This window comes from Antrostomus carolinensis, unplaced genomic scaffold (assembly GCF_000700745.2).
Source record: "Antrostomus carolinensis isolate BGI_N321 unplaced genomic scaffold, ASM70074v2 scaffold10084, whole genome shotgun sequence".
Lineage (NCBI taxonomy): Eukaryota > Metazoa > Chordata > Aves > Caprimulgiformes > Caprimulgidae > Antrostomus > Antrostomus carolinensis.
Genome location: NW_010312827.1, coordinates 24436 through 39753, shown reverse-complemented (window position 1 = coordinate 39753; position 15318 = coordinate 24436). Strand labels below are relative to the sequence as shown.

The 15318-nt window shown below is 42.2% G+C and overlaps 1 protein-coding gene across 1 annotated transcript; it reads right to left on the bottom strand.

The window, feature by feature from the left end:
* Nucleotides 1-2078: 2078 nt before the first annotated feature.
* On the bottom strand, nucleotides 2079-4342 carry IL22 (interleukin 22). The gene is made up of 6 exons (XM_010167135.1): nucleotides 4322-4342; nucleotides 3984-4242; nucleotides 3141-3206; nucleotides 2901-3044; nucleotides 2608-2673; nucleotides 2079-2192 (listed from the first exon to the last, which is right to left on the bottom strand). The coding sequence occupies exons 2-6, from the start codon at nucleotides 4185-4187 to the stop codon at nucleotides 2079-2081; spliced, it is 594 nt and encodes a 197-aa protein (XP_010165437.1). The 5' UTR covers nucleotides 4188-4242; nucleotides 4322-4342.
* Nucleotides 4343-15318: the final 10976 nt, after the last annotated feature.

Sequence of the window (15318 nt, the reverse complement as noted above, 5' to 3'; positions counted from 1 at the left end):
GAATATAGTAAAAGGTTAACCTCCAACACATGATAACACATGTGTTATCAAAGCTTGACTGGCTGTCACTGTTGGGTCACTTCTACCTTGACTGTGAACAGCTGTGTAATTCATATATTATGAGATGCAAATGTGAGTGTGGAGCAAAGTAAACAATGTTGATTGCATCTAGTTTGACACATAACAGACATCCATCACCTAGATAGAACATACGCCAGTCTAGTATGTGAGTTCCCACAAGAAAGTGTTATAATTTTGGTTCATGTAAACCTTGTTTAAATTAGGTATGGACGGATGCTTTTATCTCAAAATTGCTCTTGTTCAGGAGCAACATGGGATAGTTTAATCCCACTTCAGTACCATCTAACTTCAATAGCTGATGTTGAGACTAACTATTTTTGGACTAACTGGGATTTCTCTGGAGTTAAGTGATGAAGCTACCAAGGTAGACCACAAGGTAGGTTTTCTACCAACATTATTCTCATGTTACAGTATCTATTAATGGAGTGTCTTCTAGATATCCTTTTAGCAAGCATTTTTGCATGTGAATGTCGCTGATATACTGTGTTTGCAAAACTTCACCCCCCTTCATCTGCACTGCAACACTGAGTTCTCTATTTGAGGACATTCGTGCTGTTTTGGGTTTTTTTAGATGTGGACAGGATGCCTGTTGACCTGACGAATAAATGCTAAAGCCTTGCTCAAGAAGTTTTCACCAGTTGTTGACAATCCGCTATTACATATTTCCTCTGGCTTTCTCACTATTTGGATACTTTTCACCACTTTAACCTTGGTCTAGCCACCAATGTCCCTGGCTGCACCAGAGCAACCCCTCTGTCTTTGCCTAAGGTACATACATTGCTGAAGGACATGATAATGATGGATTAAACTGCTCTTCAGTGACTTGGGGTTTTTTTCTGTCTAAGAGCTTGTATTGAGAGGAGGCACCAAGCACTTCTCTTCTAAAGTGCTCTCAAATCCCTGATGCTGCAGAGCACCGTTTGTGCTCAGCGTGCCTACGGGGTAGGGAGAACACAGCGATGCTACTGAGTTTTCAGTAGAAACTGCTGCCTGACCGTCACCATCTCATCTGAGCCAGGGGGACAGTTTGGGACTTCTCACCATCAGCTTGGGATCTTGTCTACAGGTGTATTGAGGCAGAATCAATGAACCAAACTAATGACCCTCATGAGAGATGCTGTATTTCCCGCCACCCCCCACAAGAAAGGCTAACCCACAAGCTCCTCACTAAGCCCTGGCCTCTTGTAAGTTGAAATTGCAGCCTTATGGTGAAGAAGCATGTTCCCAGACCAAGCCTGCATCCTTTCTGGATACAAGAATAGAGCCACTAGTCCAGCAGCCCCACAGGCACAGTGTGTCTTATCTCCTCTGCATTTGAGTAAAACAGAAAAGCTCTATAGATGGCAATATAAGAGGATGAAGATATTTATTATAATAAATTAAAGAGTAAGCATTATAAAACAATCCATCTGTATATAAATATCACACAGCAGTTTTAATTCCATAGTTCACTTAAAAGCCTCTAGCACAGATTCATAAATACATTTCCTTGGATATTTTTAATTAACCTATATAAATAAAAGTACTGTATAATTATTACCTTAAAATAAGTTACCATTAAATATGAATGACAAAAATAAAATCAGAATTAATCTGAAATACCAACTTTTCAGGTAAAGGTCAGAAGGGGGCAACATATGCAGGAGAGAGTTCCAAATAAAAGGCTCAAAATATCCTGGCTACTGTCACTGCCAAAGCTGGTTCACAGGTGTCAAATCTCAGCATATAAAATATAGGAACAGTTGCCTCATTCCTATGGATATGAGGAGGACAGGAGCGTGCCTTGAAAATAACTAATGTCCTGTGTAGAAACAATGCTGCAAACACTGTCCTGGAGTTTTCATTTTCAAAGAAGGCAGCGATATGCATCCTGTGCTCACCTAGTTTACTATTTTTTGCATCTATAGGTGTGGGGTTTTTTTCCACAACAGTTAATCAATTTCAGTAATAGCAAGGGTTTTTTGGAGACATCTCTTCAAGCTTGACCTGAAACTCTTTCAGTTTTTCTTCTTGTTCCCTCCCTTCTTTGGGGCATCAGTACAGGCATTTTCCATATAGTCAAACAGTAAATCCAGTTCTCCAATGGCTTTAGTCTTTCCATTCTCTCCCAACTAGAAGAGAGCAGAATATGAGTTTCAGTATCTCATTATTTCTCAGAAAATTGGAATTAGGCTTGTCACAGAAATTGAATCAAGAATTCACCCTCCTTATTCTCTCAAGTAGTTCTATTAGAGTCATTATACCATAAGATATAAACTGGCTCATTCAGATTCAGTGTAGCATATATAGTTACTTGCAACTTGACCTCCGAAGGACAATTTTAAATTACCATGACACATGCAAAGAGTTAACAGGACAAGTGAAGGAGGGCTGGGAGCAGAAACATCACTAATCTCCTCTTTAATGCCCCTGCAGGCTTCACCTCCTAAATAATCTCCAGAGTTTGTTTTATAATTAGGTCAGCCTTAATTAAACTAAATGACTGGGGTTTAGAACTGCTCTTTTAAGTGATGGGCAAAAACGTACCTGTTTCATTTTGCTCTTCATTTCTTCTAGGTTCTTTTCAACGTGCTCTCTGTGTCCTGAGAATTTCTAAAAAAAAGAAAACATCCAGACATAACATTGGTTGTATGCAGCAATGTGTTGTTTGTTTGTTTTTTCCTTTTTCACACCTTTCTATCAACCTCCAGTTTGGTATCTTTGATCTGAGGTTTCCTTTTATATCACTGCCTTTTGCCACTGTTTGCAGCATTCTGAGATTCAGGAGCAGTGACAAGAGTGGTGCCTCAGAGAAGGGAAAGAAACGCAAAGCTACTCACACATCTGCTCAGCTCCGAGGTCAAGGATGCCAAGAACTGAGCCACCTCCTCAGCGTATGGGTACTGGTCCTTGGCCTCAGTGAGGAGGACATCTTTCACTACAATCTCCACAATCCTCTTCATCATGTAGCAGCGGTTGTTTTCCTATGTATGCAAGTAAGGGATCACGCTAAATTATGGCAAGAGATCAATGAGGGTTGCAGAAGGATGCAGAGAGCAGCCTCCTGGTGTAATGCTTACCTTGATGTTCACATAGAGCTGCTGCCCAATGAGCCTGTTGTCAGTGTCCTGGTCTGAGACCCTGGCCTGAGAAGAAAAAAATAAAATGTTAGGTAAGGATGGGAAGTTTACCTAAAAATTAATAATAAACCCCAAGCTTTACATCAACAATAGTGTAGATGAAATGAGGGAATGGACACCACAGACAGCCTGTTACAGGTAGATAAGCTTGGGCATTGTGTCTGTTTCTCCCCTTAACTGGGTGAGATTCAAGGTTAGTATTACTGGAAAATAAATAAGCAGCAGTCTGAATTCCTGTGCGCATCTTAAACATCAGAGATCGTAGTGGTTATGATGACTAAACCAGATGCCGCAGGTGGCCGACCTCAGGGTGGCCCACAGTGCTGCTGGGAGGTGCTGCAGCACTCAGTGGTGTACACCAGGGGGGACCCACCCGTGGTAAGAAGAGCAGACAAGAAACCTGCCCAAGCAGATGCCTGAGGAGCTGCCTGTGCGTGGCTGGACTCATGGACAGGCCCAGCTCCAAATGGACTAGGGAAGCAGAGAAATTTAAGCTCATATTTAAAAATTGCCCCAGTCTAGCAGCAGCCACTCGAGAGAAGGAGCTGTGCTGTGCCAGGGGCTGCCTTTCCCTCAAGGAGCAGGAGGACGTCAGGCAGCAGCTTCCCCTGGCTACACAACCAGCAGACAACAGACTCACTGCACATGCCCAAGCTCTGCTTACTGCAAATCCATGTTTTCTGGGAGAAAGGCATGAGAAAGAGAGAAATGCCAAAGGCGAGAAGCCGGGGCACTGGCAGAGGAGGTCAGATCCCTCCATGAAGGACATGTGGGTTACTGTACCATTTTAGCCAAGGTGTAGGTGCGATTCCTGATGTAGGGCTGCTGGAAGTTGATCTTCCTGAGCTTGCAGGCATGGTGGGTGGTAGAAGTCACCCCTGCCCCTTTTGGAGGCAGAGGGCTGGTGAGAAGAAGAGGGAGACAGCAACAGCAGCAGAAGATGACCCATCCTGAGAAGCTCTTGGTCAAGGTTTGCAGGGAGGCCATGGCTCACGATCCAAAGTTGTCCGTCCCAGCAGGCTGCAGCTACAGCACTTCAGCACTGATGAGAGAGGGTAGTGTTAGCACCAGGGAGAGTGGGCAAGGCAACGTGAGAGAGGCACAAAGGCTTCAAGCCTTACCTTTGCTGTGATTCTTGATGTGCTCTGCAGGAGGTGAGGTGCACCTTATATAGGGCCACCAACATCTCTCTCAGCTTTTTTTTTTTTTTTGGGTACTGGTGGTGAATTAAAAATGACATCAGCAAGTCTCTTACTTTCCAGTATCCTCTTCTGAGAACTAGCTAACCACTACAAAACCCACAAATACAACTTCAAGACCATTGTAATCTTTAGTTTCTTATAAAATAAACCAAATTTTAGCACAGGGCAAAGCAGGGGCTTTTACCGGGCAGGAATCCTGAATTCTTTTTGCATAAAAACATTTGAGAAGTTTATGGGTTTGTGCCTTCTGTCCTGATTGTAACACACTAATTGGATTGGCAATTTGATGGCAGATAATATAATTTATATAAATTTTTGTTTGCCTTCTGTAGTAAATGACTGATGCTCTGCTGGCGTTGACTGGTATACACAAATGGTCAGAGACCGACCAGATCCAGAGCACTGACCACCCTGCAGATGTTCTGCAAATACCTACAGACCCTGCAAATATCCTTTCCCACACAGTAGCCCACTGGAGTCATCAGCCATCTGCCCATCGCTGTGCAATCCTCTCTGAGAGATTAGGAACTGGGTAGAACCAACACTGCACTTATCACATCCCTGATCTCCAAATTCTCAGTGTCCAAAAAAATTATCCATGTTTCAGGCTGTGTCCCAGTGTAATGACCAGAGCCGTGGTCATGCACTTACTTATCCAGGTGTTTTCCGTGTTCCTGACCCTGTTCTGCTAACCTAAAGGCAGTGCTGCACCTTCAGCCTGAAATATTATGCAGGGTGCTAAAAGGAAACTGTGCTCTCTTTAGAGAGTAATTTGCAACCCAGATGAGATGGTAATGCATGAGGGCACAGAACTAGTAAAAATGCAAACTCCTGGTTGTCTAATGCCCACAGGGCATGCAGGTGACAAATGCAAGAAATCTGACCTGGAAAATCGAGGCTCCAACTCCGCCTCTGAGAGTGAACAGAGGCATCCCTGGGCCTGGGCTTCACCCCTCATGGCTGAGGCTCTTGGGGCAAGAGCCATAATCAGCTTTACCTCGTGGGGTCTTTTACTTACACCTGACAGGAAGCAGTTAAAGGCTGGCTGGCACCAGTTTTATGCTTTAGCTTCCCCTGATGCAGCCACAGCACAAATTCATCTCTCTATGCCTCAGTCCTGCCTCAGTTGCCCTCAGACACCTGCCACACCAGCTCTGCGCAGCTCCATGCCCTTGAAGCTGCACCCTCTCACCCTGGAGCCGTCATCACCACGTCCATTTACATGCCCCTCTCAAGGTATCCCACCCATGCCCAGCCTCCTACAGCATCCTGACTGCAGTGGGCAGCAGAAAGCAAGCCTGGACCTACAATGTCTACAATCTAGTTCACACCTCAAACATACCACAAAGCTATTCAAGAACTTGTTTATTAAGTCTTTTCCATATATTTTTAATTTGCTAGACTAATAGGCCCAGTGGGGGAGCAGGTTAATGAGAAGACAAGAGTTTGAGTTACACTTAGTCAGAAGACAGACTTTAAAGACCAAACTGGGGCAAATCCAGACAGAGAAGCTGTTTTGAAGGATTTGCCTCCCCCAAAGTGCAATCCCACAAAGTCCTCTCCAGGTGTTAAATACAGTCTGATAACCAAAGTCTGCTTCTAACTGAGATTTCTCACACTTCTCCACCAGCTCATCCAGCAGAAGTCCTGACTCCAGAACAAAAGCCATGAATGGGCATTCAGACCCTCCCTGAGGTGGGATAGCAGCCCTGCTCCTGGTCCAGGTCTCCTGTCCTCCTGCCATTCTGAATCCCACCTCTCCATCCCTTTGGTCACTTACTCTTGTAAGACATGGATACAGCTTGCCTGACATCTTCTTGTGGCTCTGATCCCATGGAAAGTGTTCATGACCTGGGTAAGCAGGTGCTGTGCTGCTTGCATCTGTTCAAACCTCTGTGAGAAGCCCACCTGGTCCCAAGCTTCCCACAACCTCTTGAGAGGTATTTAAACAGCACCAAGCAGAGGGATGAGGAATTAGATGCTGAATCTTTCTTCTGTCCTCTTTCATGCAGTGATTACAGGATCTCTTCCCTCCATCTTCTCTAGTATTGGAAACCATACACTGTGACATACCTATTTTCATAGAAAACATTAAGCTAGACTCAATACAAATCTCTTTCTCCCATCTATATTGTTAGCCACCTCTCTCAGTCATACTACTTTTTGGCTGTGCCATGATGTCCTCCTGCTGACGCTTTAAAAACACTTGATTTCACTTGGTTTTTACTTCTCTGCCTCTGGTATTATACTGAAATGCTAAAATGCCCATTGTTAAATTTGTTAATTCATATTTTACAAATTCCCTTTTTATGACATTCCTAAAGCCTTTGCATTTTTTTTTATTTTTTTCTTAGTTGTGAGTTATAACAACCTATCTTCCATCCCTCTTGCTTGCTGTGAGTATGGTCCAGCCCAAAAATGAACATTCAAAATCTTGCTGGAGACTAATTTTAGCAGACTGTATGGTTCCCCTGCTCAACAGTCCTCTTCTGGCCTCTTCCCAACCACATTCCACCAGATGACTGCTGGTCCTCCATGTAACGCTGAGTTACGGTGTAGCCACAATTGTGGCCGCAGTTATTCACTGGAACATGTCAAGAGAATTTCTTTGGAGGTGGAGATATGCCTCCCATTCCCAAGGTCTGCTAATTATGTTACGAGATTGCACTGAACTAGTCACTGCTATCATCTCTTCTGACTAGTTTACCACACCCTGGATGGGAGATACACATCTGGCATTACACCCCACAGAGAGATGGGGCTGAAAACCTGCACTACCATTGGGTTTTACTCCAGTTCTCAGCTGAAGTCCAGAGAGGGAGGAAGGAAATTGATGCATTTCTTTATAAAACTATGTACTCTTGGTAAAAAAGAAAATAAAACAAAAAACTAAACCAGAACAAAACAAAAAAGACCTCTCCAAGCTCAGATGGGGAAAAGAGTGTAAGGAGAAAAAGTAACTTACCTTTTTAATATTATGACTTTTTCTAGGTTTAATGTTACTACTTTTTCTAGGTTTAATGTTATTTTTAATGTTTGAGGTTAGTAACACTTTAAAATACAAAATGCATACAAGAAAACATATCTGCTCTGCTTTTATTTTAATTAAAAACCACCAAAGACTTCTAAACTTCTACGAAGTGCCCTCTGCATTGTTTTTAAAGTGTAATTAATTCAAAAATATTTTTGAAATTTTTCACAGGTCACATTTTCTCCTTGGTGCCGTCCCAAAAGTTAAACATCTATCCTATTACTGACCTCAGCGATAAACTTTTAAAGTGTAATTACATGGAGTTTCCCTAATTCATTAAGAAACCATAGCGGTTGAATATTCTCGACAATGACTTCTTGACCCATATTGAAGACAGAGGATTTTTCGAGGAGGACTGGAACTCTACATCACATCTGCCTCAAAAGCCACAGACATTTCCTTCTTACTTTGAATGAGGCCACAGGTGAATAACCAATACTGTACTTTGATGTTCAGCTGTTGTGTACCATCACCAGCACCCTGGCAAGCAGGAATTTTCTTGAGCTTTAGTACATTTTCAGTCAGCTAGGATTATATTGCGTTATTAGAAACATCCTCAGGATCAGACACGGGGCTAGAAACACTGTCAAGGGTAGGCACATGGAAGAACATGCCTGTGTATCATCGTCTTGGGTCTTTTATCTGGCAATAAAATTCTCCCCCCTTAAATATCTGTATGAATGGACCACAGGTCACATAGCACCTAAAACTGAACAGGCAACCTATCTGGAGACTTCCTCAACTTTCAGGTCACACTCATCCACTTCACTTTGTTCCAACTCATTTGTGAGATAGTTCATTGTGTTTTACCTCAGCTCTTCTTTGCTTTTGCCTAGACTTTCAAGCTTGAAAAGATTAAAGCAGACTTAAAACATGTTTTAGCTCAGGCTCCAGTGAAGCCTTATTTTAGTCCACTCTCTGCCCAGCAATGAAAAAATCAGTAATAGAAGATTATTCTTTATAAAACTTGAAAAAAAGCTTTTTCTTTGAAAAAAAACATAGTTCAGACATTCATTATGGAAATATCCTAGTACAGAGGCAAGTGTCTTCTGGGCACAATCATTAGGAATGGCAAAAGAGGTTATTTTCCAATGAAGGAAATTATGTCAACATGGATATTGGGAGATGACATGTAGCATTTGCTGGTTGTATTTTTGCTTTTTTTATGGCAGGTTTAATGTTATGTAAGACACCGTGAATCTTTTGGAAGGAGGAGGAGTAGTGTTATTAAAATTGTTTACCCTGGGAGTGTTAGGTGACTTTGGAAGACTCGTGTCAGACCTTAGTACAGACACTGCTGACTCAAGATTTTTTGCAGAGGATGCGCTGTTCACTACCTCCCCTGACAGTAACACTTTTGCTACCCAGTAGCACATTTCCTCCAACAGTAACACTTTTGCTTATTTATCTGATATTTCATCAAACACCTTTTTTTCTGACCTTCACTTGGTTCTGTTACATGATTTCTGGGTCTCATAAGTGTAAGATGCTATATAATAAATTTCATAAAATCTATATTTCTTAAGAAGAAAAATCTAAGTGGAAGAGAACTAACAGTTCATTGTGGTCTCACTTTTAAATTACATTCTGGGACAAAAAACCTCCCTTGGTTTAAATAACTACATTCTTTCCTCAGAAACACCTATGTAGTGGAGCTCCAAGAGAAAGCAACCCAGAGACACTTTGAGACACTACACAGGTAGTACTGATGTTACCACTGCTACTCCAGGACCACTGATCTGGTAACTTTTATTGCAGTGCCAGGAGGATTCAGTGCAACAGACAACAGTCCAGTGGTCCCACCTCTGCAGACAACTGCTGCTGACATCAGTAAAGCATAAACAAATGTTTTAATAAGACTTTCCAATAGGAGCCATCACTTAGCCATCCGCTTAGTAGAGCGGAGAAGATAACTCAGACCAGCTGAGTGCATGCGGCCCCAAGCCACCAAAGGCACCACAATTAAGCCTTTCACAGGTGGATAGATCTTTTAATTCAGTGTAAAATCATGCATGTATTATGAGACTCTGTCACTTTATATAGTGACCTACATATATCCAACTATGTCTTCCGAATAGTCAGATCAGGTGAATTGAAACTTCTGTGCTTCCTGTTAATGTGGTGTGGTTGCACAGCAGTGACTCAGTGACATGGCAAAGTGGAATTACTGACAGAGTGTACCTTAAAGAAAATCACTCTAAGTGGGAACAGAATTTTGCAAGCTGGTTTATAATCCAAAATTCAGTGACAGTCACTCAGACTAAGAAATATCCCCAGCATTATGCACCTTGATTTACCATCAGCTTCATGATGTAATAAATCCACACTACCTTGAGTAGTTAAAGTCATTTTGAAGAGAAGCAACATTATTTAAGGTGAAGCACCTGTGCCCAGACACTGCCCATACACCAGCACTTCCACTGAGGCTCTGAGCTCAGTATTGTCTCCTGGCGAGTCCCTCGCTGTTCAGTTATTCTGTAGAACAGGGCTGCTAGAGAAGGAGGTGACAGTTCCCATGATGTCAACAGTAGTTTTCTAGTCAGCATCCATCCCTAGGAAGTCCACAGCCCATGCCCCAGCCCTTCCCCAGCCCGAGGTTATGGTATTGCCCATCTCCCGGGAGAGCCTTTGGGTCAGTGAGTTTCCTGCTGGAGTGAGTCAGTGAGTTTCCTGCTGGAGTGAGTCAGTGAGTTTCCTGCTGGAGTGGGACCACTGTCAAAAATGTGAGATTTATGGGGCCAAAAGGAGACCAAACAAAATAGCTACAGCCTAGCAATTAGGATGCTGTTTTCCTGGGTTATCTGTTTTTAGACACTTTAACCTTTTTTTTTTTTTTTTTACTAAAAGATGTAAGCAGACCAGAGCCAGCTTCCCACTGGAAACACAAAGAGCATGCTCCTGCCAAGAGCACTGTTCAGGGAACTCACAGATCCACTCTGGCCAGGGGGAACCAAGCCTTGGCAGGCTTCCCCCATCCACATGAGAGACATTGGGATGAGAGCTGGACACCCAGCTGTCCAGAACAGGGTGCACCCACAGATGCCTGTATGTGTGTGTCACACTAACCCAGCGACCAGAAAGGGATCCAGGAAAGGAAAACCCAGAAGTACAGGCTTTCTGGATCCTGTCAGCCATTCCTATTCTACTTCTAGTCTTGAAGTAGGAGGTGCTTTGGGGACACCCCAGCATATGACCGTATTCAACAAAGTCACCTTGAGCAAAAAAATATTTATATATATATATACACACACACACACATATATCTATATACACACACATATGTATATACATACACACACACATACAGTATCAGACACAAACAGAGTTTAAAGGAAAACCTTTGAGGCCCACTCAAAACCTGCACAGGTCACTAGTTACCTCAGGAAAGGTAAGCTGGCATAAAAGTAAATCAGTTGCATTTACAAAGCTGACACATGCTTTACCAGAAGACTTTATCAAGACAGCGGGGAGTGATATGCTTCAGTTGACCTTTCCTCCTCCACTGAAGAACTGCACTAAGGAGGATTTGCTGCCAGGACTGTACCACCAAACTTCCCCTGCAAAGAGCAAGTTCACACCAGCAAATGAGTGCTTTTGCTCTTATACTTTCACTCCAGCGCCATGAATGGAATACACTGATCAAACAAAAGGTGTGTAAGCCTGATAAATAAACCCTTGATAAACCTTATCAGGGCTTGCTTGCCATCCCAAAGGACTCCCAGTCTCCAGGTGAATCTTCTGCACTTCTCAGTCCTCCACCCTAACAAGATAGTGCAGGACCACTGAGCACCATCCTGCAGTTTCTCAGGACTTTTCCTACACACAGCACATTCGGCACATCAAGTTGAGATCTGCTGGGCAGGGCTGTCCATCCAAGAGATTCTCTAGAACACAGCCTGTGAAACAGAAACCCTGCAAGGTCAGCTCACATCCAACACAGATGAACTGTAGTACGTATCAGAATATTTAGGCAGCTTATTCACATTTTTAACATGGAACTCCAGATGTCCTTCTTCAACACAGTATTATACTCAGGTCAAAAAGCAGAACAAAACTTCAATTTCTATGAAACTGGAGTTTTCTGCTTAGCTACCACCCACTATCCTCCCTCCAGCTTTTGCTTTCAGTGTGATCGCTGCTATGTGATTAACACTTTCCCCCAGGTTTTGATGCAGAGCAAAGCTAAGGAACTAACTGCACTCCAAAGAGTTAACCATAGCTCCACCATCTTCCCCTCTCTTCCCAAGGCTCCTGTCTGCAAAGGTTTGAATAACTGCTGGAATCAGGACATTAATTTAGGTTTCTTAACATTAAAATTACAGTTCCACTTGATTTCTTTATCACACATCTGTGTACATCTGAGTAATGGAACAATTTTGCTTCAGGCCACGCTAAAAATTGGTCAGTGAGGGTACAGCAAAACTTCCACTTGCATCAGATGGTGACGGCGCTCTTTGCTGACACATTTTACCAGACAGTAAGAACTGCTGTGATACCAGAACATCAGGTGTCAGCTCAGCCTTGCAGGAACAGGCAGATGTAATGAAGCAATATGGCATTATGCAAATAAGCACACACTAAATTGTTCAAAGAAGCTGTGCTTCCTGCCCCATCTTCAAGTGCTACAAATTTGCTCGAGTATTACAGATAGTACTTGGAAAACCCTTTTTCCTCCCCTGCTATCTGCCAGAAAATGATGACACCGAGTCAGATAAGGAAAACATCTTAGTACCTGGACTTGAAGAATTTGTAAGTGAAGAGGAAAGCTGGTGGCTGGTAAGTAACATCGCTTCCTTTCACCTTTCTGCAGCATACCCTGGGTTTCAGGCTGCGACCCTTAGGTCCAGGGGGAACTCAGGCTACCTGTATAGCATCGGAGAAGGCAAATCCATTTTCAGGAGGTTTTCAATCAATACACAGGGATCCCTATGAGCCATACAGAAGACATGGTGCTATTCATCATAAAAAAGCTGAAAAATCCCTATATAAAAACATACACAATAACTTAGGTATCACTAGAAGAACACTGGGTGGCCTTGGGACTTAATCCAGACTGTATATCCCAAAAACATGCCTTGTTGCCTACACCTTCCTAAAAGCAATCTAGCTCTGATAGCTAAAGAAACTTCACTGTTTACATTTGTAAGGTTAAAGACATTATATACTTCACATTATGTTTCAGAACTCACCTCAGTAAGGAATCAAAATTTAAAATCAACAACAAAATGTTATTGCAAAACCAACACATTTTATCAGATTTTTTTTAATTGGATGGGATTATCCACAATCCCTGATGTTCTCACAGATTTCCGTGCAGAGCTGGAAAGCTCCAACTGATTCTTCTCAAGCTGTTCAATCCAGGGTTTCAGGAGTAATTTCAGAATTTTAAGTAGCGAAGGCTGATGCATCATGAAATGACACTGGAAACTGACACTCTGCAAAGAAACAGAAGCTCAGAGCCATAAAAGGATGCAAGTGCCTAAATACTACCTTGTGGCTACTGTAAACATTTAGCAAAATCCTCAAAACTCTCCTTTGGGAATAGAGAGATCTTTGTTCAAACCCTTAAGCCACCAACTACTTTTATCCAAAAAAAAGATTCATTAGAAGAAACTAGGAGCTTGCTTTTCATTCCCACAAAGAGGCAACAGGCTTATTGTCTGGCAAGACAGGAAATTTTTCAGAAGTAACAGACTGGAATCAAGTCTGCTCTTTGTGGGCTTGCTGGGGTTACACTTTATTGGCAGGGATACTGGGTAAAAGGCCTTTTCCCATGTGGCAGCAGTCTGGGAGGAAGAGCCAGCTTATTTACTTGTGCAGGTGGTCGAGAGCTGTGAATCCCCAGCAGTGAGATTCACTCAGCAAGTTCACCCAGCTTGGGAACAGCAGCTGAAGATATTCAACTCAATGCTTATCGACTGGGTCCACTATTAACGTGCTGGTTTTGTAAATCTTGACCTTAAGTTGACAAACTCCCAAGGCTGTTTATTCCTCAGATATATCTCCTATTGGCAACTGCCTTCCTCCTTGTTTATCTACTTGGTCTCTCCACGTCAAGGCTTGTCAGATTTCCTTGACAGAAAACAATACACATTCACTGTAAAGCACGCATTTGTAATTATTAATAAAGGGTGCACTTTTGAACCTTTTTTCCACATTCAGCTTGCTGGAAAACACAACAGGAAACATGTTTGAAGGTTGGTCTGAAACATTCAGAAAAACAAAACAAAAAACCCTCTTGAACTAGATAAACAATCAGAAAAAGCAGGCACAAAGAATTGTGTATCTGCCTTGAAGACTACAAAAGAGCATCCTTCAGAAGCTTTGTACTAGCATTACTCAAAAAAGGTATTTTGTCTACATTTCCCTTAAAGTAAATTCAATTAGAACATTTCAGGCAAAGGCTAAAATTTATTCAGATGGGAAATAATGGCATGATGATGTGTGGGACACCAGGGGCATCCATTCTCAACTCTAAATTGAGTTTGTACGCCTGTGCAACAAAAATGTGTCTCTCCATTACCACATCTGTTGTCTCCCTGGTAGAAATCATTATACACATACCATACAGCTCACATCCAACAAATTCAGATCTACCCCGAAGCACCAGACTCAAGGTGCAAAGCTGTAAGCAAAACTGGTAGATATGCTGTTATAGTATCTATGACTTACAGGCCTCAAAATCAGGCCTGTACAAAAACTCTTGACAGAGTTGGCAGCCAGGAATCTCAGACAAACCTAGAAAAGCAAAAAGAAAAGATTTAAAGAGGACACAGTTCATAAAATTCAAATTACAGCTACCGCAGAGGAGAAGTAATGGATGATGAGAGCTCCTGGCCATGAGAACATGTTGAACCATATGAAGAATGTCGACAAAAGACACTCAAATTAACCCAACCACAATACACTGCAGCAACATTCCCTTCTAAACAAAAATATTTCCCTTTTTAGCCATTAAGTTTTCCACTATAGAACTGTAATTTTAGAACAAAACGGGTGATTTTCATAAAGGCTGTTGCACACAAATACAGTTTCCCTTTCAGTAGAAACCTTCTGACCAATTATAACTTAAGTATTAAGTGTATGCCACAAAATAATACCCAAAGGCCTTGAGATAAAATAAAATACCTTGATTTGTTTCAAACAACTCCACCGGTAGGAAGCTACTGCAATGCAGTCTCTGGCAAAAGTGGGTGCCGTTTTCCAGCCTGATCTGTGCTGGACAGCACTCCCTCTTTCAAGCAACACCACACCTGCTGGGGACTGGCCCTTCGGGCACTGCAGCCCTCCAGCCCCTGTACCACCCATCTGCACTGCGTCACAATTCCATGTATCTGCAGCCAGTCACGATTCCAAGTATCAACATATCTAGCTTTAGTAACTTAATTATTTCTGAAGATCAGTTCCGAGGTAACATCTTGTCTTTCAAAAGTCCACAGATGATCCAGCTGAGCAAGTGAAACAGAACTAACAGAGAAATGCCAACGTAATAGGCTCTACCAATTTATCTGGCATAACTTGAATGGAAACATATCAAACAAGCTTTTTTATTTCCAGTCATATGTGTACATAATTGTGTACAAAATCAAAACATAAGCAAATGTGTACAAAATGCAAATTGTTCTTGTATAAAATTTCCAAATGAAGTAATATTAAAACTTGAAGCCACACAAGAATGACTGCCTGCTAGCCAATGATTTCCTCTACTTTGTGTTAACTTGTTTGCATCATTTGGAAAGATAAAACAGGCTGCTAGCATAAATCACAAACATTTTGCACTGTGATAAACATAACAGTATGTCAGTCTCCCACAAATAAGCAACTAGGAGGAGAAGTAATTAAAATGTCAAAGTCAAGAAAAAACAGTCTTCTGAGTTTACTTTAA